Source organism: Setaria italica, chromosome V, assembly GCF_000263155.2.
Source record: "Setaria italica strain Yugu1 chromosome V, Setaria_italica_v2.0, whole genome shotgun sequence".
NCBI lineage: Eukaryota > Viridiplantae > Streptophyta > Magnoliopsida > Poales > Poaceae > Setaria > Setaria italica.
In genome coordinates this window covers 40,462,484-40,487,246 of record NC_028454.1, presented here as the reverse complement: position 1 = coordinate 40,487,246, position 24,763 = coordinate 40,462,484, and the positions used below count along the sequence as shown (strand labels likewise).

Below are 24,763 nucleotides of genomic sequence, written 5' to 3'. Positions count from 1 at the left end.
TGTGATCTATGCAATATTTTCAAACTACAACCTTCAGTAAGATTAGATATTTTCTGAACAGATCATTGACGAGTTGATCAATGACAAATCTACAACAGAGAGAGACTAGGTATGGAGTGCAAAGTTCAACCACTTTGAAGCGCTGTGCATTGGACTTGAAATACTGTTTTTTCTCCTCCTGGTTCAACAGCTTATTTATTGCCATGAAAACCATCCATTTGCCCAGTGAATCTTCCTCGAAATTGTTTTCTTTGACACCGGAAGAAACCATAGCTACACAAGTATTATACATTCATGGGACACGTAACTGTGGTCTCCTCACATTTATTCATAATTAACCTGTGAATTGTGCTTCTGGAGCTTACAAGATAAAAATTGTCAAGGAGAGAAAAAAAAAAGTAACCGTGACCTATAGCACTGCATCGAACTTGTACTGTTCACTCTTTAGACATCGCCGAACAGGCACTCTTAGATACGGCTTATGTCCCGGCCAAACAATAACGTGGTCAGCCAATTGATAGCCACATAGAACCTATTCCTCCAACTAACAACACGAGTTAAGTAGGCGGAGCGCCAGATAAAAAAGCTCACAAATCCTGCAAGAGATATCCCTCTCGACTCCTGCCGATGCAGAAAGAAATTTGTTTCAGTAAACCCATGAGCAGCCAGTAATCTGTTAAAAAGCTTGCAAATAGAGAACATCACCCGACCTTGCTTTGCCTCAGATCGACTAGAGCTTTGTATCTTCCAACAGTTGCCATGCTGCCTAGATGCTTGTACACAAAGGGTGGCCCAGGATCGGCTTCGACCTCAGAGTTTGCATGCCCTCCTCCAGCTTTCATGACATGGTTGAGCAGGTTGGCAAGGTACTTACCTTGTCGTTCTGCAACCTGCTCAAGTGTACAAGCGGAATGGAATAGAATCGTTTTAACAACAATTCTTCTGAAATAGAAACTGAATCATAGAAACACGCAAGACGAACAGAAATATCTGCCAGTTAAATTTTGATGCAAATCCGTTTGTTCATCTTCTTTTCATTTTCCACCCTGTTTTACCTAGTGCTATAGAAAACAATGCTCTGTGCCCAAAGTAGTTTGGGCATGCTTTTGTAACTAGCTTAGCTTGCAGCAAGATGGTTCGTGAAACTACCTGGGCTAGAGCTGGGAGAACATCCTTGCCAGTGCTTTCATGAAATCCACTGCAGTCACCAATAGCATACACATCCCGAACAGAAGGAACTCGTAACCACTCATCTACACCAATCCTGCAAACATAGAAAAAACTGTTAAAAGGTCCTATGACAGAACATGAATATGTTATTAGCATATGCCTAAAGCCCTAAACTGCATGCTCGCCACGCTCAAAACTACGGAAGATGTGAGCGTCTGCTGACAATGGAACCCATTCACCATATGATGAAGTATAGACACAACATATGATCATACCAATTTATTATACCTTCCACCAGGTGACTTAGGAAATGGCAACGACTTAACAAATGGTGAAGCACCAACTCCGGTAGACCATACTAACAAACCATAAGGAACCTCCTCTCCATTGTCAAGGATTAATTTGTTAGGTTGTACATCCTTAACAATTCCTTGCACAAGCCTAACACCTGACTGGTGGGTGAACAACGCAAACAAGTTATTTATCAAAATCCAAATAATATGAGAAAAACAACATGCAATCTATTAGCAGGTTTATCACGGCCATATATAGCTATTCGATTCTCAGCATGCTATCTTTGGAAATAGAATTCTCTTAAATAGTAGCCTGTTGAAGCCTTAAAGCCAAAAATGATATAAAAATAAATGTGACGAAGAGATTACTAACCTTAATTAATTGGTTTGTAGCATATTGCCTGAGGCGAACATCAAATGATGACAATATTTCATTTGCCTGAGATGAAATGACGAATTAGCTGATATGCGAGTTCCCAGTTAAAAATTTAAAAGTAAACATAGAAAAACAACAGCACAAACCTCAATCAGGGTCACATGGATATAATCCTTCACGTGTGAATAACGTTGTTTAACATCTCGCATGATGAAATCACTAAGTTCACCACTAAATTCCACCCCTGTCGGACCACCTCCAACAACAACACAGTGCAATAGTCTGCGCTTTTCTTCCTCGGAAAGTCCTGTTTGTCCATATAGCATTGGTCTATCAGCAATGATGAAGTGGATAACATTAGGTCTGAGCAGGCAAGTTAACTTTTGCTTTTCTATAGCCAACTATTTCAGCTCAAAGATAGTTTTACCATCAACCTACTTGATTAGCACATATAAGACGTCAAATGAAAAAGGCAGTCATACCAGGTACATCAGACAACATCAGATTAAGAAGGAGCCTTCTGCGAATCTCTTGAGCATGGTGAACTTCCCGAAGAAAGATAGCATGCTCGGTGACACCCTTTATCCCAAAAGTTGATGCCTCAGCTCCACTTGCAAAAACCAGCTTGTCATAAGCAACCTTAAATTTCCATGGTTCCAAGGTATCTTTCTCACCGTCTGTAACTGTCTCGCAATCAATCTAAATGCAAAAGGAGACAATAAATAGACAGAACTGGGGCATAGAGAAAAAAAAAATCAATGTCAGCAGGAAAGGTTCATGCAATATCCCTCCAACTAGCCAAGCTGCCAAGTAAAGCTAATGCAAATTTAATAGAGTCTAGAACTCTCCCTGTATAGAGTAGAGTGTGTAAATATTCATAAAACACCATGTTTTTTCCCGTGTGTGCATGTCTACTTGGCTCTAATCAGTCTGAGATACCTAGCCATGAAGTATCAGCAGGGACTGTATAGGTTACACATCCGATCTTTGATGGCATTGACTCTTTGATCCTAAGATTGTGAAGTGAATTACTATGCACATATTGACCAATGGAACTAGTTAAATGATGTACTATGTATGAGCTGCATAATGTGGATCGGTATGATCAGATGCATGTCGGATGAATATATGCACATACACTGTTGATTTCCCATACTCAAACACGGGCAATAACGGCGATCTTGAATTTTGCACTTAAAAGCTAAAAACGAAAGGCAGGCAGGCAGCACTGCAGCCACACATTCGCTACAGAGTGCTAAGCTGCAGGGAATGGTAGGTCTGGATCATGGTGTTCATGAGTAATAAAGCTATAAGATTCCTCCTTTTCCTCTGCCCAACTAACCCCGGACATCTCAGTCACACATCTCCTGAAAAGGTCAAAAGCAATTATGCACAGGACGCATAAATGCACTTTGAGAATTATTTCTCCGAGAATCTGGGAACACACGAATGTGCGAAAGCAACACCAATTGGTACTTGGTAGGATCGACATTCGACACACACCTAGCCAAAACCGGGGGGATCTCACCGTGTGGGCGTCGGGGTCGACGCCGGTGCAGCGGGCGAGGAAGAAGTAGGAGCCCGGCGACTTGGACACGGCGGGCTGGATGCGCGCGAGCGGCTCGGCGACGGAGCGGAACTCGAGCGTGCCGACGCAGGTGGAGGCCAGCAGCGGCGTGAACACCATGTGGTTGCGCGGGGCGACGCAGACGACGTCGTAGCCGCTGGTGTCGAGGTCCTTCATGAGCCGCGACCCCGCCCACCCGGTCCCCAGCACCACCACCCGCGCCTTCTCCCCCTTCGCCGTCGGCCCCAGCCCAGGGAACCCCTTCCTCGCCTCATCCCGCGCGCCCGCCGCCGCCGCAGTGGTGGTGGAGAAGGGCGACCAAGGCAGGTGGCGGTAAGCGGAAGCGCCGCGCGCGTGCCGGGTGAGCGAGCGGAGCAGGGAGGAGGCGGCCATGGCTGGCGCGAGAGGTGTGGAGCGTGATAGCCACAGCGAGAAGTGAGACGACTTTAACGAGCGCATTTGGTTGGGCGGGTGGGCCGGCGGCCGGGCGTCCCGATCGATCCGCTCTCCGCAGGCCCGAGAGATCGGGAGGGCCGGGGCTGCTCGGACCGCTGGATCACCTCTTGACGGCCCTGATCCGTCCGCCGCTGGAGGCCGGGGGCGGCCGTTCCAGTCTTCTAAATCAAGCCGGGCCGAAGCCGAAGCCGAGGGCGATTTCGCCGCCGCGTTTGCGGTGGGAAGAAATGGGCCCCGAAATCCCGGCGAATTTCTTCTCCGGATGCAGCCAGCCACGCGTCACGAACCACATCCAGTCAGTGCCGTGCCCCTGCCTCTCGGCCGCCACACGACCCCTCCCCCACCCGCGTAGCCCTGCCCGGACCGCGCCCACCAACGCCGGCCTCCCACGCGCCCCGTCCACGCGTGCGCGCACCGTGAGCCCGTTCCACGGCTCCACCCACGCAACAACCCCCCGGTTCCCCCGGTCCCCCCCACGGTCTCTCTCTCCCCATCCCCAATTCGCTTCCGCCTCGCCCCCGCCCCGGCCGCCGCACCATGGCCGCCTCCGCCTCCACCTCCCTCTTCTCGCCGTGCGCCCTCACCGCCAAGCTCGGGTTGGGACGCGCATCGTACGGCCCGGGGCGCCGCGCCAGCGTGCGCCGGCGCGGCCGCCTCTCGGTGGTGGCCGTGCAGACGGGCCCGCAGAAGCCGTCCCCGTCGTCGTCCCGGGCCGCCGCGGCGGAGGACGAGGCGGACGCGCTGCAGAAGCTGCTGAAGCGGGAGTACAAGTACGGGTTCGTCTCCGACTTCGAGTCCTTCTCCATCCCCAAGGGCCTCTCGGAGGCCACCGTCCGCCGCATCTCCGAGCTCAAGGCGGAGCCCGCGTGGATGCTCGACTTCCGCCTCGCCGCCTACCGCCGATTCCTCACCATGGTCGAGCCCACCTGGAGCGACAACGAGTACGCGCCCGTCGACCTGCAATCCCTCTGCTACTACTCCGCGCCCAAGACCAAGCCCAAGCTCAACAGCCTCGACGAGGTCGACCCGGAGCTGCTCAAGACCTTCGACCGCCTCGGCATCCCGCTCACCGAGCAGAAGCGCCTCACCAACGTCGCCGTCGACGCCGTCATCGACTCCACCTCCATCGCTACCACCCACCGCGAGGCGCTCATGGCCAAGGGCGTCATCTTCTGCTCCATCTCAGAGGCCATCCGCGAGTACCCCGACCTGGTTAAACGCTACCTCGGCAGCATCGTTCCCCCCGGCGACAACTACTATGCCGCCCTCAATTCTGCGGTGTTCAGCGACGGGTCCTTCTGCTACGTGCCCAAGGACACGGTCTGCCCCATGGAAATCTCGACCTACTTCAGGATCAACGACAAGGAGACCGGGCAGTTTGAGAGGACTCTGATCGTAGCCGATGAGAGGAGCACAGTTAGCTATTTGGAAGGCTGTACTGCACCGGCATATGACTCAAATCAGCTCCATGCTGCAGTTGTGGAGCTTGTGTGTGAGGAGGGGGCAGAGATTAAGTACTCCACGGTGCAGAATTGGTACTCTGGTGATGAGGAGGGGAAAGGAGGCATTTATAATTTTGTGACGAAGAGGGGACGGTGCAAGGGGCGGGGTTCGAAGATCTCATGGACACAGGTTGAGACGGGTTCCGCTATCACATGGAAGTACCCAAGTGTGGAGCTTGTTGGGGATGACACTGTTGGCGAGTTCTACTCTGTTGCGCTTACAAAGGATTGCCAACAAGCAGACACAGGGACGAAAATGATCCATAAGGGTAAGAATTCACGCAGCCGGATTATATCCAAGGGCATCTCTGCAGGGAAATCAAGAAATTGCTACCGTGGCCTGGTCCAGATGAACGCTGGTGCAGAGAATGCTTATAATTCTTCACAGTGTGATTCATTGCTGATTGGTGATAATGCTGCTGCAAATACCTATCCCACCATTCAGGTAACGGGCTCTTCCTTTCTGCTTAGTTTGGCATATAAGGTTCAATTGCTGTGTCAGATACTGATATGACAAGGTTTTAATGCTCCATTCTTCAACATGTTTACAGTATAATCCTTGCATAAGTCAGGGAGCACATAGACCCAGTGCAAAATTGTCATTTTAAACATGAAGGAAAAACTGATAATTTGATTAAACTGAGGGTATTGTGTGAATCTCCTTAGGTTGGACTAACTTGATGATTCAATAATATTGCAATGACTATTGAAATACATGGAGCATGTTAAATGTTGTCCTGCTTCTGAGATGATCCTTTACGGCTTTACCTTGTACGGACTGTTGATCTAGTCCGATTGATCAAACCTTATAAATTCTTGCAGTAAAAACGAAAGAAAGAAAGAAAATAGAAAATATTGCATTCATTTATGGATAGACATAAAAGTTGCTTTGATATAACAGCTGTAAGATCAAATGGTTATTGGAAAGTTGATATGATATTATAATGTAGATAACATGCTCTCTTCTCACTTCCAAATTCTTAATTTCTTAAGGGACACATAGCGCAAAATTTCCATGTGAGTCTAGAAAAGTAGGGATTGTATGTGCTGCAGTAGTATGGTTTGTGCTTTGGCAAGTAATACTACTGGATTGTTCAAGATCAGGTCTTTTTTATGTGGAAATAGCATGGAAAGTTGAGTTGTCCTTTATGCTTTGACTTCCTAGCTATCAGTACAGTACCAAACATTTGTTGTGGTCATGATCATGAAGTTTGCACTTAGCTAGCCAGTGAAATGCATGAGTTCATAGTTAGTATATACAAAAATATATGCATTTCAAGATTTGATATGCATCTCTCCATTCAGTAGATTTGTAGTGTCAATTTTAATTATAGTAGTTTCTTAGCACTGTCACTTTAAATGTGGCTTTCAGAAAATGCAATCTAGGTAAGTTGAACCTTTGTGGAAAGAAAGCAAATGCATGTGCCCTCCTTCATAATCTTGTGAATTTGTGATGCATGGGGAACATATTGAATTCAACTTGATTACGAATGCATAGTTATCCGGACATATTGAACTGGATGCTCATAACATGACATTTCTCCACTACCTGAATTTCTTCCTAGCACACATTTCAAGTTTTCATGCTGAACATAACCTCATATGTTTTTCGCCCATCTACCAATGGATTGACAAAACCTTGCTTGTAACAGGTTGGTTGCACTAGTGGCCGTGTTGAGCATGAGGCAAGCACTTCCAAAATCGGAGAGGACCAGCTGTTTTATTTCCAGCAAAGAGGGGTAGATCACGAAAAGGCTGTTGCTGCCATGATTGGTGGATTCTGCCGAGCTGTTTTTGAGCATCTTCCCTACGAGTTCGCGCAGGAGGTGGACGCACTCATGAACCTGAAACTCGAGGGATCGGTTGGCTAATTTGTCGGCTCAGCGTGACTCTGTGTGTAATACCGCATCATAACCAAGTTACCTAGAAAAATCCGTGTGTACAGCAGTACGAGAAGAATAAATTGCATGATAAACCGACATCTCCTAGCTTGTTGTAATACTGAATCAGAATGTTGGCGGTGCCCACGGCAGCGAAGATAGCAGTTATGCCTGCTTCTCTTCTGTCTGCCCATTTTTGCTGCTGTAAACGAGCTCTTGTTGGCTGGCCTATACAAGAAATGGAAATTTTCGTGTTCGCGTAATGCAAAATATCTTCTGTTCGTCCACACCTGAGTCTTGACATGCATCATTTCTGATCCAATTCTTCTTACTGAGGGGAGGTCATCTGTACCAACGGAAACAATGTTTGCATACCTTGTTTCGTGTCAAAGAGTATCGATGTGACCCTTGGCCATATAATTTGGTTATAGTGAGAAAATGTAACCAGAGCAGTTGCGATACCACTGATCTCATTGTAATCTTTTTTAGTAGCTCATTTCAAATCTTTAGGTAACATATACAACCGCGATGTTCTTTTCATTTTTCTAGCAGATGCCAAAAGCAGATACTGACACAGCGCGCTGCGCGATTGCCATTTCGTTGATCAACTCTTCCACAGCACTTGGCAGCGAGATTAACATTCCATTTCCTCTCTGGCACACCACATTATAGCTCGTTAATAATAGTAAGTTCATAAGCCAAAAGCACGCGACAGATCTGCCTCTCTTTCGTCCAATCGTCCCCCCTTCTCCCTCACCGCGGGAGCGGCACGGCCGTCGAACCTGCATGCATTGGCCGCCACCCGCACACACCGACGATCCGGGAGCGGGAGCAGGAGGATGGAGTCGATCGGCGACCCGCGGGAGGGCCCATCCACGGAGCGCGCGTTCGAGACGAAGCCCATCCCGCCGTGGCCGGAGCAGGTGACGGCGCGCGCCGTGGCGGCGAGCCTGGCGCTGGGCGTGGCGCTCAGCGGCATCATGATGAACCTGGTGTTCACGTCGGGGATCATCCCGTCGCTCAACATCTCGGCGGCGCTGCTGGGGTTCTTCCTCCTCAAGGCGTGGACGGGCCTGCTTGGTCAGCTCGGCGTGCCGCACCGCCCCTTCACCCGCCAGGAGAACGCCGTCGTCCAGACCTGCGTCGTCGCCTGCGCCAGCATGACATACAGCGGTAAGCGATCCGGCATTCTCTGCGCTCGTATTCTTGTGAACTTGTCATCGCCGTTGAACGGCCGCCGGCGACGCGTGTGATCAGGCGGGTTCGGGTCGTATCTGCTCGCGATGGACCGGAAGACGGCGGAGAAGACCAGCACCGCGACCATCCCTGATGCCAACATCAGCGAGCCGACGCTCGGCCGGACGATGGCCTTCTTCTTCCTCATCAGCTTCGTCGGCCTCCTCGCCATCGTCCCCATGAGGAAGGTACGAACGCCTCTGATCAACCATCACCAATTTGGTGAACAGACCATGATCATCCCTGACGTCCCGCCGGCGAACAGACCATGATCATCCGCCACCGGCTGACGTTCCCGAGCGGCTCGGCCACGGCGCACCTCATCAACAGCTTCCACTGCCCCCATGGCGTCATGCAGGCAAAGTGAGTGGTACATGAATTGGTAGCTTGGTGGTAGGCTTCTCGGATCCGAGCTGATGGATGTGCCTGCTGCCTTCACGCGCTTCCCATCACAGGAAGCAGGTGTCGCTCGTCGTCAGGTCGTGCCTGGGCAGCTTGCTCTGGTCCATCTTCCAGTGGTTCTACACCGGAGGACCCAACTGCGGCTTCACCGCCTTCCCCATGTTCGGGCTCCCCGCCTACAACCGCGGGTAATTAAGGATTGGGGAATTGCATTACAAGAATGTCTCGATGTTGACCGGAGTTCCCATTTGAGATGACATTATTGTTTTCTGGTGCCTGCAGATTCTACATCAACATGAACGGAACTTACGTCGGCGTGGGGATGATCAGCCCCTACCTGATAAACATCTCGATGCTCGTCGGGTCCATCATCTCCTGGGGGATCATGTGGCCATACCTCCAAAGCAAAAAGGGCATCTGGTACGACGCCAATCTCCAGGAGACCAGCCTGAAGGGCCTCAACGGCTACAAGGTAGTAACAATTTGCTACTCGATGACGACGATCGATGCACATCATATCAGCGACCTGTATATCCTGTCTTCAATCTTGTAATCGCGCAGGTGTTTGGCGCCATAGCCATGATCCTCGGCGACGGCATCTTGCAGCTCGTCGTGATCTCCCTGCGGACCATACACACCATGCGCCGCCACCAGGCAGCGGCGGCGGAGACGATGAGGTCCTTCTCCGACGTGGACTCCATGCCGCGGCCGGTCCTGAGCTTCGACGACCGCCGCCGGACGCAGGTGTTTCTCAGGGAGCACATCCCCAGCACCTTCGCCATCGGCGGGTACGTGGTGCTGGCGGCGCTCTCGTCCCTCGCCGTCCCGCTCATCTTCAGGCAGGTGCGGTTCTACCACGTGGCCGCGGCGTACGCGTTCGCGCCGCTCCTGGCCTTCTGCAACGCCTACGGCACGGGCGTCGCCGAGACCAACTTCTCGGCGCAGTACAACAAGCTGGTGATCCTGCTGTTCGCGTCGTGGATCGGCGCCAGGGGCGGCGGGGTCGTGGGGAGCCTCGTCATCTGCGGCGTGGTGTCGACCGTCGTGTCCACGGCCTCCGACTTCATGTCCGACTTCAAGACGGGGTACCTCACGCTCACCTCGCCCCGGGCCACGCTCGTGAGCCAGGTGATCGGCACCGCGCTGGGCTGCGTCGTCAACCCCGTTGTCTTCAACGTGTTCCACCACTTCTACGAATCCAACCCCGACAAGGGGTACCAGGCGCCGCTGGCCAAGGTGTACCGCGCCATCGCCGTGCTGGGCACCGGCGACCACGAGCTGCCCCAGAACTGCCTTGGCATCGGCGTCGCCTTCTTCGTGCTGGCGCTGACCGTGAGCGCGGCACGGGAGCTGGCCGTGCACAACAAGTGGCCCGCGCAGCACTACATCCCCAGCGTCACCGGCATGGCCGTCTCGTTCCTGCTGGTCCCGGCCGTGTCCATCGACATGTGCGTGGGGAGCTTGATCCTGTACGCGTGGAACAGCATGGACAAGGAGGCCGCGCAGGTGTTCGCGCCGGTGCTCGCGTCCGGGCTCATCTGCGGGGACGGGCTCTTCTCCATACCATACGCGCTGCTCTCCAGGTACGACGTCACGCCGCCCATCTGCATCAAGTTCATCGGCAGGGTGCAGAACCAGATGCTGGACGAGTACATGCAGAAGGCAGCAGCCCGATGAACGGCCTTTCCACATGCTTTGGCCTATTCTTTACTGCTGTCAGGTTTTAGTGATGCCCTGTGAGTGCGAGGTAAAGATTTTGCAACAACAGATCGTTTTATGTAGGGTGACAAGAGTTTCTTGTTATATTTTTAACAGTTAAAGGTAATCTTGTACTATACTACATTGGGAAGGAATCAGCAACAACGGTTTTGTATTAAATCTGATAGTTAAAGTGAGGCCACCTGTTAAGTTTGTGGTCCAACTTGGACGATAGATACCGATACAGGCGATCAAACACAAACAAGAAATGAATCGTATGACAGATCCCATGGTGCAAGGGCAGCAACCTACCCACCAACATGTCCGCATTGTTCTATCGAGCATGGGACAATAATACCCGTTAGCCGTGTTACCTCTTCTTGTTCTAATTCTCAAGAACGAGCATGATACAAGTGTGTCACCTCTTCTGGTTTTTAATGCTCAAGGACTAGCATAGAGATCAAATCACCTGATGGACTCCTACTTGTTAAAGAGTTTCAGAGAAAAACAGAACGTGAAAATGGCTCAGCGCAACCAGGCAGGACATTCTTCATAGACAGGGAGAAGCAGCTGTAGAAATGCATTTGTACCATAAACATCTACATTGGCGATGAGAAGCTGAACCGGATCCCAGTCTTTCCACGATCGTGCTCAAATTGCTTCAAGATATAACAGTAGTTTATCTGGACACAGGAAGATCAACAGAATGGATCAGTTGCCACACAAAATATGCATCCATGATCATTTATATATGAAATTTCAATAAGACCTCAAAACATACGCACCTCCACCCGGAAAAGCTTAGTGGGTATGATAATGCCAACACCAGCTGAGCTCCTAAATGTGCGCCTGAACTCAGCAAATGAGAAATTTCTGTACTCACTCTCGGATAACTTGGCGAGATTCCCAGCAGTTAGGAATGCATGGCCATGTATACCAGCATCCCGGAATAACTTTAAGGGCAAGTCAAATGATAGATCAGCAAATGCAGAGACTGCAAAATCGCCTCCCAAATAATCCCGTCCTGGAGAGGCTGCAGAATCATCCATAGCAGATTCACTTGGAACAAATCTCCGTAGTTCTGTAGGGCCAATTCCTCTTGTTTTGAAACCCAATAGAGAATTTAAACCACCAAGGCTGCATACTGGAGAAGAATTCCCTCCCAGGAAAAATCTATCAGGTACAGATGAAGGTGATCCCCAAAACCCCCTGCCCAATGGTAAAACCACCCCTGCTGATATGCCAGCATTCAGCGCAGCATTGTAAAAGCTGAATGGAACAGCCCCGCGAAAATCAAACTCCTGGGTAATTGAAAATAAAAAGGATTTCAGGTGACAATGTTTAACAGTGCACAGCACAAACTGACCAATAATTAGAAGTAGCACATATACCATCTTAAATGACAATAACCATTCAAGATTTAGGTCCCTATATCTTGTTGGGAAAATTTTAACCTTTATTCTATTTGCATATATATAATTGACATGGGAATGTACCTTTTCCATCGAAAAACCTTTAACCACATCATAGCATACATGATTCATCAAAAACGAAATAATAAATTAAGTGAATAAAAACAATAATACAAGATACAACTTATTACAAGAACACTTAAAGCAGTTCATGGGGACTGCTGAGAATTGGATCAATTGTCGAGAAACAAAACTGAACCACAAACATACTAGGATCAGTAACTAACTGCTAAGAGAATGCTCTGTTGGGATATGGGCAGGGGGGCATATGTTTAAGGATATGCACTCTAACCTTCACACAAAAGGCTCACTTCAGAATAAAGGACTATTGGGTAATATAGCTAATTAAAATTCTGCATTGCCGGTACTGACTGAAACCCATTAAATCTTAGATCTCTGGCTCTTCTGCAAATCACTTTCCATACACTTTTACAGACTAAATACTAACCCACAGAGATAAGAGTCTGCATAAAAACTTGGATACTTTGATCTAGTAATGCAGTCTGACCAAACTGTAATACTGGTATGCAAAATCCATCCCTTGAATTCAAGGCTCCATGCTTTATTTTCAGGCAACTCACTAACAGCAGTACAGAAAATAAACTGGACCAATTTTATAATTCATCAAACTAAAAGCAAAGACGCAACAAGGGAAGATTAGACAAACTTTGCATAGATAATTAAATAGAAGAAGCTGGTTGGGGAAGAACCTGGCGGAAGAATCTCAATCCTTTGCTGCCCCATATACCACCAACTTGAGATGTTGAGACAAATGCGTATCCTTTGGTTGGCCTGAGATGAGAATCCCTATGATCTATTGTATATGTATACTTCATTGCAGAAAGAAGGTTATGTCCTAACTGCTTTCTTATGGATTTTGATGCCATTTGTGAAGGATCAGTTAAGGTACGACAAATCAGATTATAAGATAAGTCATGGTGCATGGTGGAAAGCAAACCAAAGGATAGGCCAAGCAGACGCTCCTTGTATGATGAGAATTTCAGCCAATCATGAGACAACAATGATGCCCGAGCTGTCAAGGGAGTTGGTATTGATCTAAATCTTGGCAAGGACACTCCAATGCCTATCTCTGATGACTGGTCCCACCCATATGCTCCCGAAGCATCCCAGATGTCACCATAACCAAATATGTTCTTCAGTCTGAGAGAGCCTTCAACTGACCACGACTTTGCCTAAACAAATTAAGCCATTCAAGCAATCCTTCATCAGCTTAGGTTGCCAATGGTACGAGTCCAAAATGCTCAACTTTAGCATGGCATGCAAAAGGGCTCAACCAAACTTAAAGAAAAGAGGGTAACTTGTCGAACAAAATGCCAGCCATATCGTTATGTACAGTAGTTCAGGAGGGAATTATGCTTATCAGGTTATTTGATTGTCCTCTAGTAAAGTGCCTACAATATAAACTGTCAGGTTTATATTCTGTGAAGACTAAAGTACAAAGAGTAATATATAGTAAGCAACTTAACTGCAAGATTCTATTGCTAAAGGATGGGACAGATATAAAATCCTACTTTTGTTAGAGAAAGGAATCTTTGGCAAATGAATCCTGAATATACAGAAACAGCTCAAATCCATCAAGTCATCAACTCAGATCGCTTTTATGAAAACCTATTTAGAATCACGAATTCACGATTGAGTCATTAAATCTGTAACTTCCATGTCATGGGCATACATCATAAACTTGAACTCCACACAAACTAAAGTGTTTGTATATTTTTTTTTCTTTCTTGACACTACAATGTAATTATCTATCAACAAATCAAGCACAGCAAAAACATCCACTTTTCGAGAGTGTAATGTTTTCCACATATATTAAATCATATTATCACAATGACTTCGATGCTCTAATCAAACGCAACAAAATTCTTCCAAAACTTTACTGCTAAACTAAAGCGCATATACCTTCGATAAGAACATTTACATAAATAACTGCGGACTGTGGTAGAGTGGTGGTCCATGATCAAGCAACTTAGTGGAGTAGTGGGCCCATGGACCTATTGCTAGTGCTAGTCAACAGATAAGCTGCCAGGCAGGACAGCAGAGCCACGGATCTGACACTGTCATGTAAAACTTGGATGACAAATTATCCAGCTCAAGCAAATACCACATAGTAAATTAGTAATCATGGAAAGATTTACACCAACACCACCAATGACTGAAGCATGCACAAATAGTACAAAATTCAAAGCATGGCATACATGGGACTAAAAATTTTTATATCTTTCCAGAATTTATGAGTCCAATACATCACCAACTGAAGAATGGAGCTAAGCAGACAATTTGCATATTTCAAGAACAGTATGCCCTGCGAATCTCACAATGTTTGCCTAAACGTCTATTTAGGCTGACTGCACAGCGCATAATCACTACATGACAGCCAGCCGTGCTTGCCTAAAGCCATAAATGGCCATTTAATCCGACTAATGGGCCATTTTGTCCAGCTAATTGGCTAAACATGAGTGAGTGACTGTTGCCATTAGCGTTAGGTGAAAAACACTCGAATCTCCACAATCACATCTATAGGTAAACAACATAATACCAACATATTCTCTAAACATAGTGCAATGCTCTTCATTTCATTCAATTCTCAGTGTCTACCCTGTGCAGTGAACAATCATTTTAACAATTCCGAGTGCTCAGTGCTCACTGACCTCCGGCTTGGATAAGCAGCCGACGCTTCCATCGATGGGGTTAGCCGCCTCGACCACTTCGATGAGGATGTTAGTGGTGCCGGGCAGCTCGGGAGGGCCAGCATCCAGGGTGATGTGGACGGAATCGAACACTTCGAGGCGCCTGAGCCGCGCGTTGGCGATGCTGGCGGCGCGCACCAGGTCCTGCACGGTGGCGGCGGAGCGGATGAGGTCCACAGCTTCCGCCTCGATGAGCGCGTCGCGGGTCTTGGTGTTGCCCTGGATGATGACGTCGTGCACGTGGATTCCAACAGGGGCGTCCGACAGCCGCCGGAACACTGCATCAATCTTCTCCCTCTCCGCCGCTTCCGCCTCCGGCCCGTCCAGCTCCTCCTCCTCCTCCTCATACTCCTCGTCAGCAGCTTCCGCATTGGGTTCCCCGCGGTCAGGGTGCGCGGGTGCCTTGACGGCTTCGCCCGCGGCCTCGCCGGGTGCAGGATTTGGGGCTTGATCGGCGGTAGAATCCGCCGCGATCGCCATGGCTGGGGTTTGAGGGAAGGGGAGCAGTGCTATTGTGCAAAGGGAATCCCTCGCCAGTTGGATGGAATTGAGAGGTTTAGGTCCTTTTTGCTTTATTCGGCCCACGTACATTTGTTTATGGGCCTCAGCTATTGGAAAACTGCAGCCCAAGCGTGGCCCAACTTTTCGATCAGGCCTGTGATATGCCCGGTCAGAGTACAACAAAATTAACGGTGAAACTTCCTCTAAAAGTTTTTGAGTTTTCAATTTCGAAGGTTAATTGAGGAGTCCGAGTGAAAGTACGACACTTTGAATCTTTGTCCATAGTTTTGTGTTTTTCAATTTGGAAAGTTAATTGAGGAGTCCTGGTGAAAGTTCAAAAGTTGGAATTCAAAGTTACCATAAATTTCAATGTGAAAGTCGAACACCACGAATCGTTGGAAGTTAAAATGTCACCCGTAAAAAATCAGTTTAAACAATTGAAAGGGGACAGCATTTTGTACGAATGTCTTGCGTGCTTGAGCAGTCGAGTTTACTTTAGTTAGTTTGAACCTTTGCTATTGTTTGCACTTTGGTTTGGTCACAATCTCTATGCTGAGAGCCTCAGAATAATAATAAATCGTTCAGTGCATATATGTCACTCATATGCAGATATTGAAATAAAATTGTATCTGCAAAACTCTGGTTAAAGGAATGGAATAGAACGATCTGTCAGAGCACCTCAATCACAAGCAAATGGTTAATGTAATATAGCGAGGAACGATGTGATCCCATCAGCCTCCATGGAACGATCTCCTGATCAACTGTCCTATATTCATATCCTAGTATGTATCGTCGGAGGCCGTGTATTCGGAACATCGCTGAACAGGGCGGTCTTGCCCTTGCCACCGAGCACATGATCACTCCCACACTTTACTACCCGCAAGTTGCACACAAACGAGAAACCCTCCCTCTGGGATCCTCTCGTTTTTCTTTTGAGCACGATCGTCTCCTTCCTTTCGGCAACCTCCGCCATTAAGGAGCTCTCGAGCACACTCACGGGAGCGAGCAAAGAAGCTCCGACACGCCACCATACACGACGCTACAGCCCAACCGCCGCTACTGCAACTTTTCGCGGAAAAGCACGCGTCGGCAGCGCAGGCTCAACGGCTTCGCTGCAGCCTTCGCGTGCACTCTTAAACGATCCCCTTCCCCGGCCCGGCCCCCACGTAGTATATGCCGGTGATGCATGCTTGCAGACAGTAGCTACAGTTCTGCTCTGCCTCTGGCTCGCGTCGTGCTCCAGCCTCCATGGATCCTATCATCACCAAGCGCGCCACGGAGAGGGAGCGCAATGCCGACGGGCAGCCGCCGCCGCCGCTGCTCGACTCGCCGCTCCCCACGCCGCGGAGGTCGTGGGCCTCGGTTGACGCGTCCCGTCCGCGCTGCCGCCGCGACTCGTCACCGTCGCCGCTACGGACGCACGTGCCGTTCTCCTGGGAGAGCTCCCCTGGCGTTCCCAAGAACAGCGCGTGCGGCAGGGACGTGCACAAGAAGGCGCTGGCGGCGACGATGCCGCCGCCACCGAGGCCGCCGCCCGGGCGCCCGCAGCCGCCGTGCCTCGCTCTGAACAGCTACTACGGCAACACGAGCGAGGCTAGCACCGACGACGACGACGACGACAGGTCCTTCTCCGAGGCGCTGGACAGGATCTCCTCGCCCGAGCGGACCGGCTCGTTCGACCGGGTCACGTCCAAGCGCTTCGAGGATATCTTCGTCGGCCGCGCGACGAGCTTCTCCAAGGACAGGTCCCGCCACCCCGCCGCGGAAGCCACCGAGTTCTCGGCCTCGGGCAGGCATCCAAGACGGGTTAGCACTCGCAGCAGCCACGACGAGGACCGCCGGTGGACGCCTAGGCTGCTCAACGACAGCGTCCCCATGCAGCTGATGCAGCGGATCAGGATGGACGCAGAGGCCGAAGAGATGACGCCAAGAGCCTGTGGGCTCATGGTGTTCTTCCCCTGGAGCGCGAAGCCGGCAGTCTGCGGGTTCAGGGGATGCCCGACGCCGGTGCCGGCGCCTGCAGCGCAGCACGCGACGCCTCGCCCCGGAGCCGACGCGCCTTCACCCCGTTCCCGTTCCCGTTCCCACAGCCGCAGGATCACCACCACCACGCTACGCGACGTCATCAAAGAAGACAACGAAAAAGCCATCAGCGGCGACTCGTCGCTGCCGCGTGGAGAGAAGAAGAGGATCCGTGAGGACTTGCAGAGCCGTCGATGGGGCGTGTCGTCGCTGCTCGACACGAGCAAGAAGTACTGCACCGATGCCCGGAAGGCCCTGAGCAAGCTCTCCATCGGGCTAGGAGCGGACAGCGGCAGCCCGAGGGTTAGCGGCGAGAGGAGGAGCGGCAAGCTGCACGACGGTTTCTCATCAACGCCGGCGACGCCCGCGAAGCTGACGCAGCTGAAGGCTAACAGGAACTGATCGAGGTGGCTTGACAGCAGGAAATCTCTCCACATATATGCATGCACAATCGATGCCCTGAACTCCTGTTCCTGACAGCTTAGAATAAATGCCTAATGCCATGTTATTTATACTCCCCATTCGATCTTGTGGTATATATTTCGTGATTAGTAGGTACTCGTCTTGCTGTCTGTGGTAATCTTGTGCAGGAACCGTCATTGTGATTAGATTGAACTAGATAATGTTTTCTGAAACTAGTATCAGCGTATGTCAATCTATAAGCACACTCAGCGCATCCCTAGCTTTTTGCTCCATGAATTCTTAGAGCTAGCAAATGTCCAGCTCTAAAATTTATTGGAGCTAGAGCTATGCCAAACAAATGTGGCAGCTTGGAATGAAAACAAATTGAACATGACACATGTTCGCTAGCTACTATTTGGGCCTATGGAGACCATGCATATATGTCAACTCTACACGAAGGAGCCCAGCAATATGAAGGCTAGGCATTAGCCGCACGAATTTTCTCTCATTTCTCATTTTTAATACATCCTTCGATGGAATTTTCTCTGGTGTCAGACTTGTGCCATTGTGCCTAGTGTTATTTAGACTGTGAGGGGCGGTTTACCCGCTTGACCTCCGATTTCTTTCAGCGCCTATATTCCCTCTGGGCCTCACGACCTCTGCATTTATATGGAGCGCTACTATCTACAGTCCACGCCAACAAAACAGAACCGGGCATCGTTGCCATTGCCAGGCTCCCCTTCGAATTCGTCCACGCAACCTCGTTTGTTTCCGCCATGGAGGCTTGGAGGAAGGCCGCCCTGTGCCGCGCCATTCTGGTGCTGCTCGTCGTCGCCTCCAGTGAGCCTCTTTTCTGCCATCGTTACGCTTCAGGTGACGAGACGAGCTCGGCGTTTTCATGTGATCTCGTTTTTTCTCTCCTCGCAGGCGCGGCGGTGTCGACTGCCCAGGACGAGAGCTGCTGGAGGGACGACGACCACCACCCGATCTGCGTGACCGAGGACTGCATGATGACCTGCAAGGATCACGGCCACGCGGACGGCCGCTGCAACTGGGCGTGGGGGCGCCTCATCCCCCACTGCCAGTGCCTGATGGCCAACTGCTAGACGGGGCTAGCCGCATTCCACGTACGGCTGCCTGGTTGCCTCGTCGCCTCGTCGGCCGCCGACCGATCAACGCTGCGGCCTCAGCGACGAGCTGCCTGGAGCGATCGATCTGTGCGTCGACGCGTCGAGCACGCGCTTCTGTAGTCCTGTTACCCCTGTGCCACGCTACTGTCATGACATCACGGTATTCATGATTCTTTCTTGTTCAGCTATTGGTGCTACTATTCACATAAGGGGGTATTTGGTTACTTGAGCTAAAGTTTAGTCCGTGTTACATCGAAGGCTAATTAGGAGGACTAAATATGAGTTAATTATAAAACTAATTGCGCAGATGGAGGCTAAACGGTGAGACAAATCTATTAAGCCTAATTAGTTCATGATTTGACAATGCCCATGATTAGTCCATGGACATTATCAAATCATGGACTAATTAGGCTTTAATAGATTCGTCTTGCCGTTTAGTCTCCATTTGTGCAATGGGTTTTGTAAATAGTTTATACTCCCTCTGTTTCAAATTGTAGCTCGTTTTGACTTTTCTAGGTTCATAGATATTATTATGCATCTAAATATAGTGTATGTTTAGATGCATAGTAATATTTATGAATCTAAAAGAGCTAAAACGACTTACAATTTGGAACGAAGAGAGTATTTAATACTTCTAATTAGTATCTAAACATTCAATGTGACAGGTGCTAAAATTCAGGAGTGGGAACCAAACACCCTCTAATCACGATTTTGCAATTGATGCGGCTCAAATAACATAGATTTCGATTCAAAGTTAGCACTGCTAGTTTTGCTCGTGTCATAGGCCCCGGCAAAAGGACAGTATTTATGCTGTCAGACTTAAACTCGGCTCGAAGATGTGATGCACGTAATTATAGGCACTATTAATACCACTGGTTATGCCATCCTTCTGCGCAACAGAGCCTGCTGAGCCATTTCACCGATTCAGCGACTTCAACAAACGTTTTACCGTGCACGGATCAGCAGGCGCCAGGAGGGGAAAAGGGGAAGTGGCTCGGTGAGAAAGCAGCAGAAGCAGCACTGGTGCACCACTGCTCCGGCGCGCGACAACTTTGATCCAGTGATGCAGCCGGGAGCCGCAGCAAAGGCTGCCAAGCCGCGGGCCCCCGTCCACAGCTCGTAGCACGTTGCGTGGTGCGCGACTGGGACGGGATCGCAGACTAGAGGAGGAGAGGGATCGCGAGAGATCGCCGAGCGCCCGAGCCCCACCACGTGGGTCTTGCGCCCGAGCCGCGCAAGCTCGTCGCGGCTCGTGTGCCCAAGCCAAAACGCAAGGCTCCACCCGCAACCGGCGGCGCCTCTGCTCGCTACCGGCCGCTGGCTGATGGCGGGTGGCGACGGCGACGGCGACCCCGGTGTCGCGGCGCCGCTTGGCCTGCTCCCGTCGCGCGCACGTACAGCGTTACAGGTGTAGCGCCTGGCGACTCCAAGTGGCAGGGTGCCGTGAGCGCTAGCCGCTAGTAGCATGACTGGCCCATCCTGCTACCTTCTCGCCATTGTCGCACACGCACGGAATAGGAGCCGGTGCAGATGACGCAAAGGGCACCCGCAATGGGTACACAGAGCAGCTCTCTATAACTCTGTCCACGTCAACTGTAGAGAGCGTTATAGATGATCCATCTAACAGGTTAGCTATAACACTTATTCCAAAATATATAATGGGATCCACATGTCATGCCCCGTTGGGTACCTGTCTCCCGAAGCTCTCATCTCTCCGTCCTTCCCTCACGCTGCTCTGCCTTGCCCGCGCCCCTCCTCGACCTCTGTCTTTATGCGTCGATGGCCCTGCCGCGCCCCAACCTATCATGACCGCGCCATGAAAAACATCGGCGGCTGCGGCGCTCACCTCCCTCCACCGCTCCGACCGCCATGCACCTCCTCACCGTTGACCCTTGCCGGCCGCTGCCAGCCGCCACGCTCGGGCCTCCACGCCCTGTTCTCCCGAGCGGCGGGGCGCTAAACTATGCGACCGGGGGCAGTTGCGACTGAGGCAGCGACACAGTGGGACCACCCGGTGGCCGTGCCCTGCGCCGAAGTGCGCGACGGTGGCCGCATCTCCATGACGCGCCCCGCCTCGCACTTGCCGCCCTGCTCCTCGTCCCCGCCCGTGGCTCACAGCCCCGAGCTCCTCCACCTACACGCCGGCCCGTTCCGCTCGCCGCCGTCGCTCGGCGTGAAGAGCAGGCGGCCGTCGCCGTTTGGGCGTCGCGCTTGCTCCTCAAGGAGGCTGCCGACCTCGTTGCTGCGGCGCGCCTTTCCTGCCCCACCCGCGCCGGCGATGCCAAGGCCAAGCTCCGCCCCGACGGAGGTTGTCGGGCCGCCCACGGCGGCAGCCCCGCGTGGTTGGGTGGTGGGGCCCACTCGATGTGGAATCGCGTGCTAGCGGCACTCGCTACATCAAGCAATGATTTCTCTCTCCTGTCATTATTTTATCCTCAAATGCTGATGTGGCTCTCTTATGGAGAGTGAGAGTAGAGAGTGAGAGAGAAAGCACTGCCATTCCGGTTAGGCGGATAAGATTACGATTTACCAGCAAGGATCCGACAAAGAGAACGGTCACTGTCATTTTGAGTAGTCAGAACATGGAAGCGTAGAGCAGGGATAACAGTAGAAGAATCGCACTAGAGTACAAGCATCGCCCCAATCCCCCGGCTTGGAGCTTTCCGGGACCCAACCAAACCTGAAAGGTGCCGCTTGGAAAAAGAAGGCGCCGTTTATATTCGTGATTGCAAAGCCTCATTTTTCTTCTCCGAGAAGGGTACGGTGCACTAATGCACACACAGCCCCAACGGCAACTTTGCCCACCGTATCGAATTCAAACGCCGCACGAACGCCCGTTCGAAAAGAAAGGAACAAGAGGGTTCCCTTCTTTCTTCGCCTGGGCGCAGCAAAATGCTGTGCTACCGTTGCGCGCGATGGGGTATGGTGGGCAGCAGCTTTCAAGAAACTTTGGCAGCACTCCTTAACCAAGGAACGGCAGGTCACCAACCATTCAAACTCGCTGGCAGCCGCGGCGAAGCGTTTTGAAAAAAGAGAATGGCATAAATTGCAGGCATGTAGGAGTACAATCCCAACAGTCAATTTGACACAACTACCTTGTTTCAAATTTCACGCAACTACTAGACAGATACACTTCAATTATATCTCAACCGGTACTACTAACTAGTCGCATTTATCTATCTTTCACTCAAAGTTATTTAAGAGTAATCCGTATCAAATCAAACCCCAGATCTGCCTCCAGCATAGCTTAGCGCAAAGGAAAAGAGAAGCCAGAGAGAAGCAAGGAAACAAACAGCTGTTCTACTGCAAATCCTACTGCAAGTCTGCAACAGCCAGCATTAGAGGCGTTGGATAGCAGGAAAAAAATGCTAGAAAAAAAGAACTGCTAATGGCCACATTTAGCAACCAATCAACACTAGGCTAACGAGTAAGATTAACAGCTACTACACAGACACAGGACCCATTTCTTGTCTCAAGTTTGAAACTAGGAAGAAGAAAGCATTCAGTAAGTTATCGGATCGTGACCTCTCGGATCTGAGCCGTCAGACGTCCGGCGGCGAGCAGTCGGGGCACCGGACGAGGCCGTTCTCGTTGCAGCCGGCGCAGGTGCGGAAGCCGCCGCCGCCCTTGACGCTGTACCGCTTGTGGCTGCCGTTGCAGCTGCTGCAGAGCACGTACCGCTCGCCGCCGCACCGGCCGCAGGCGGCGAGGGAGGCCGTGACGGCGCCGGCCACGACGCGGCGGAGCTCGCCGGCCTCGTGGAGGCGGCGAACCTCGTCGGCGCCTCCGAGGTGGCGGCCACCGACGAAGACCTGCGGGAGCGCCACGCGCCGCGGGGGCGCGTGGCGCGGGAGCAGCGCGGCGAGCTCCTGGAGGTAGCGCGGGTCCATGGCGAGGTCGCGCTCGTCGACGGCGACGCGGAGCCCGCGCAGGATGGCGCGCACGGCGCGGCAGTCCTCGTAGGTGCCGCGGACGACGTGGAGCGAGGTGAAGTAGAGCACGACGCGGAGGTCGGCGGCGGCGGCGCCGGCGGACGGCGGCGCCTGGAGGGTGCGGAGCGCGCGGAGGGCCGAGGCCGCGACGCGGACGCGGTGGAAGACGCGGACTGTGTTGGACGACGGGGAGCAGGGCGCGGCGGGCGGCGGGGAGGGCGTGGCGGCGTCGGAGAGGAGCAGCGCCTGGAGGTCCTTCAGGGAAGGGGAGGAAAAGGACAGGCGCGGGGAGGCGGCGGCGACGAGCGATGTGGAGGACGAGGAGGTGGAGGTTGCGGAGGAGGGGGAGGGGGAGGAAGGGCGCGTCTTCACCCAGGGCATCCACATGGGGGGAGATGGGCGGGCGGAGGCCGGAGATGGGGACGAGGAGGCGGGGATTCGTTCGGTTTTTCAGGTTGGGGGCGGCCGGGGTTGCTGTTGTGGCCCTCGAGTTTTTTTGGCATGCTCCGGTTTTGCGCTCGGATTTCAGGTGTTAGTTTGGGATTTGAAGGGGAGTGCGGTTTTCCTTTTTAGCCCTTGAAACTTGCAAGTTTCCCTTTCACAGGAGCCTTTTCCCTTTTCCCCCTCGTAGCATTTCGACATGTAGGAAAGAGAGTAGAAATATTTCTGCCTCTGCCACGTGCAAGAACTTTTACAGGGGATTATTCTTGACTTGAACCTACACCTACGCATGGGGTACGCTCTAATCGTGTTGACTTCACTTAAGCTCGTTTAATTGCTTGGTCTAGAATCCTTGATACATCGATTGTTGTATAAAGAAACATTTTTCTCCTTGTGTTTGGCAAGTGTAGAGTACCCGGGTAAGGACATCAAGGACAGGACCAGTCCTTATAAAAAAAGGACAGGACCAACCCAATGCTGACATAGCTTGAAGCAACAAAGTCAACTTGGAGCCTAACCTGATAAATTAACTGCGGTAAAAGCTGCAGCCTATTTGCCTTTCCCCAACTTCTGGTACTCGTTCTTCTTGTAGGCCTTCACATTTCATTGGGAAAAATGTTTTGTTTGGATTAGCTAAAGCTTACAAAAATTTGTAGCTATTAAAAAGCTAGGAGTTGTTTGGGTTGTTGATTGTGCCTGTGCTAGGTTTTTTACCTGAAAATAAATGTAAACCGTTTGCTTGATTCTCATCCAAATCAAAATTCTCACAGCAGACAACCTCACACTTAGGGGATGGCCACACCAAACCTCTTGCACCTTATGCAACGGGTCAATGGAATCCGCGCAACACCTCAACCTAGGCCTTGTTTGTATACGCTTTTCTGAAACTCGCTTATCTGGCAAGCAAGCTTATCTGATAAGCCTGCTGTCTGGAGAATCTGCTGTCTGAATAAGCAGGGTGTTTAGCAATCTTGATTATTTTGTATCGATTGTTTGTCCTGGTTGGTAAATTGACCTGAATGCCCCTAAGGCTGATAATAGCTCATTGGTAAAGTTGATAGCTTGGCATTCAAACAATCCAACACTATCAAGTTCTGTAATCTTCCTATTGCTTCGGGTAGATATCAATACTAGTATTTCGAAGGCCCAGGACGTGCACTAGTAATCAACACTATCAACTTGACAGTAGGTATTCAATACTAGTCTTTTCTTACCCTCCCTTAACACTTTAGGCGGCAGGAGCGGCCGGCGGCGGGGGCCAAGCGCAGGCGGCCGGCGGCAGGGGCGGCTGGCGACAGGCGGCGGGGGCCGAGCGCAGGCGGCGCGGGCGGAGGGCGGGCGGGGGCCGAGCCTGTCCGGCGGCGCGGACGGAGGTGGGGGCCGAGCCCAGGCGGCGCGGCCGGAGGGCGGGCGGCGGATGGGAGCCGGCAACCGGCAGCGGTCCGGGAGGCGCATGGGCAAAGCAATAGAGGGCGCGGCATCCAGGGGCGGCCGGCAGTGGGGGCCAAGCCCGGCGGAGGTAGGGAGGTGGGCCGGCCGACCCGAGCGGCGGCGGCGGGATCTGGAGCGGTC

The 24,763-nt window shown here is 51.4% G+C and overlaps 6 protein-coding genes across 6 annotated transcripts; 3 read left to right on the top strand and 3 right to left on the bottom strand.

The window, feature by feature from the left end:
* Window positions 1-287: 287 nt before the first annotated feature.
* Window positions 288-3,868, bottom strand: LOC101757591 (internal alternative NAD(P)H-ubiquinone oxidoreductase A1, mitochondrial). Its single transcript, XM_004970386.4, has 8 exons — window positions 3,368-3,868; window positions 2,322-2,538; window positions 1,986-2,146; window positions 1,837-1,902; window positions 1,459-1,622; window positions 1,150-1,264; window positions 711-890; window positions 288-621 (listed from the first exon to the last, which is right to left on the bottom strand). The coding sequence occupies exons 1-8, from the start codon at window positions 3,863-3,865 to the stop codon at window positions 469-471; spliced, it is 1,554 nt and encodes a 517-aa protein (XP_004970443.3). The 5' UTR covers window positions 3,866-3,868; the 3' UTR covers window positions 288-468.
* A 481-nt stretch (window positions 3,869-4,349) lies between these two features.
* LOC101757200 (UPF0051 protein slr0074) lies at window positions 4,350-7,531 on the top strand. Its single transcript, XM_004970385.3, has 2 exons — window positions 4,350-5,809; window positions 7,017-7,531. Exons 1-2 carry the CDS (start codon window positions 4,400-4,402, stop codon window positions 7,233-7,235), a joined length of 1,629 nt encoding a protein of 542 aa, XP_004970442.1. The 5' UTR covers window positions 4,350-4,399; the 3' UTR covers window positions 7,236-7,531.
* A 552-nt stretch (window positions 7,532-8,083) lies between these two features.
* Window positions 8,084-10,635, top strand: LOC101771661 (probable metal-nicotianamine transporter YSL18). The gene is made up of 6 exons (XM_004972182.2): window positions 8,084-8,417; window positions 8,502-8,668; window positions 8,746-8,843; window positions 8,936-9,070; window positions 9,165-9,354; window positions 9,444-10,635. Exons 1-6 carry the CDS (start codon window positions 8,084-8,086, stop codon window positions 10,557-10,559), a joined length of 2,040 nt encoding a protein of 679 aa, XP_004972239.1. The 3' UTR covers window positions 10,560-10,635.
* Window positions 10,636-10,870: 235 nt separating this feature from the next.
* Window positions 10,871-15,290, bottom strand: LOC101756374 (sorting and assembly machinery component 50 homolog B). Its single transcript, XM_004970383.2, has 4 exons — window positions 14,725-15,290; window positions 12,763-13,245; window positions 11,366-11,881; window positions 10,871-11,263 (listed from the first exon to the last, which is right to left on the bottom strand). Exons 1-4 carry the CDS (start codon window positions 15,241-15,243, stop codon window positions 11,180-11,182), a joined length of 1,602 nt encoding a protein of 533 aa, XP_004970440.1. The 5' UTR covers window positions 15,244-15,290; the 3' UTR covers window positions 10,871-11,179.
* Window positions 15,291-16,355: 1,065 nt separating this feature from the next.
* Window positions 16,356-17,924, top strand: LOC101756785. The gene has a single exon (XM_004970384.3). It carries the CDS (start codon window positions 16,513-16,515, stop codon window positions 17,686-17,688), a length of 1,176 nt encoding a protein of 391 aa, XP_004970441.1. The 5' UTR covers window positions 16,356-16,512; the 3' UTR covers window positions 17,689-17,924.
* A 4,090-nt stretch (window positions 17,925-22,014) lies between these two features.
* LOC101755569 (uncharacterized protein At5g39865) lies at window positions 22,015-23,259 on the bottom strand. The gene has a single exon (XM_004970382.3). The coding sequence runs from the start codon at window positions 23,135-23,137 to the stop codon at window positions 22,361-22,363; it is 777 nt and encodes a 258-aa protein (XP_004970439.1). The 5' UTR covers window positions 23,138-23,259; the 3' UTR covers window positions 22,015-22,360.
* Window positions 23,260-24,763: the final 1,504 nt, after the last annotated feature.

Excerpts from the sequence above, each read along its gene's own strand:
- LOC101757591 (XM_004970386.4), bottom strand. The coding sequence starts at position 3,865 with ATGCGCTCGTTAAAGTCGTCTCACTTCTCGCTGTGGCTATCACGCTCC. Across the intron at positions 2,147-2,321 it reads GATGTTGTCTGATGTACCTG|GACTTTCCGAGGAAGAAAAG; the intron begins GTATGACTGCCT and ends ATGGACAAACAG. Across the intron at positions 622-710 it reads TCGATCTGAGGCAAAGCAAG|GAGTCGAGAGGGATATCTCT; the intron begins GTCGGGTGATGT and ends CTGCATCGGCAG.
- LOC101757200 (XM_004970385.3), top strand. The coding sequence starts at position 4,400 with ATGGCCGCCTCCGCCTCCACCTCCCTCTTCTCGCCGTGCGCCCTCACC. Across the intron at positions 5,810-7,016 it reads ATACCTATCCCACCATTCAG|GTTGGTTGCACTAGTGGCCG; the intron begins GTAACGGGCTCT and ends TGCTTGTAACAG.
- LOC101755569 (XM_004970382.3), bottom strand. The coding sequence starts at position 23,137 with ATGTGGATGCCCTGGGTGAAGACGCGCCCTTCCTCCCCCTCCCCCTCC.
- LOC101756374 (XM_004970383.2), bottom strand. The coding sequence starts at position 15,243 with ATGGCGATCGCGGCGGATTCTACCGCCGATCAAGCCCCAAATCCTGCA. Across the intron at positions 11,882-12,762 it reads GATTGAGATTCTTCCGCCAG|GAGTTTGATTTTCGCGGGGC; the intron begins GTTCTTCCCCAA and ends TCAATTACCCAG. Across the intron at positions 11,264-11,365 it reads CTAAGCTTTTCCGGGTGGAG|ATAAACTACTGTTATATCTT; the intron begins GTGCGTATGTTT and ends TCCTGTGTCCAG.
- LOC101756785 (XM_004970384.3), top strand. The coding sequence starts at position 16,513 with ATGGATCCTATCATCACCAAGCGCGCCACGGAGAGGGAGCGCAATGCC.
- LOC101771661 (XM_004972182.2), top strand. The coding sequence starts at position 8,084 with ATGGAGTCGATCGGCGACCCGCGGGAGGGCCCATCCACGGAGCGCGCG. Across the intron at positions 9,071-9,164 it reads CTCCCCGCCTACAACCGCGG|ATTCTACATCAACATGAACG; the intron begins GTAATTAAGGAT and ends TGGTGCCTGCAG. Across the intron at positions 9,355-9,443 it reads AGGGCCTCAACGGCTACAAG|GTGTTTGGCGCCATAGCCAT; the intron begins GTAGTAACAATT and ends GTAATCGCGCAG.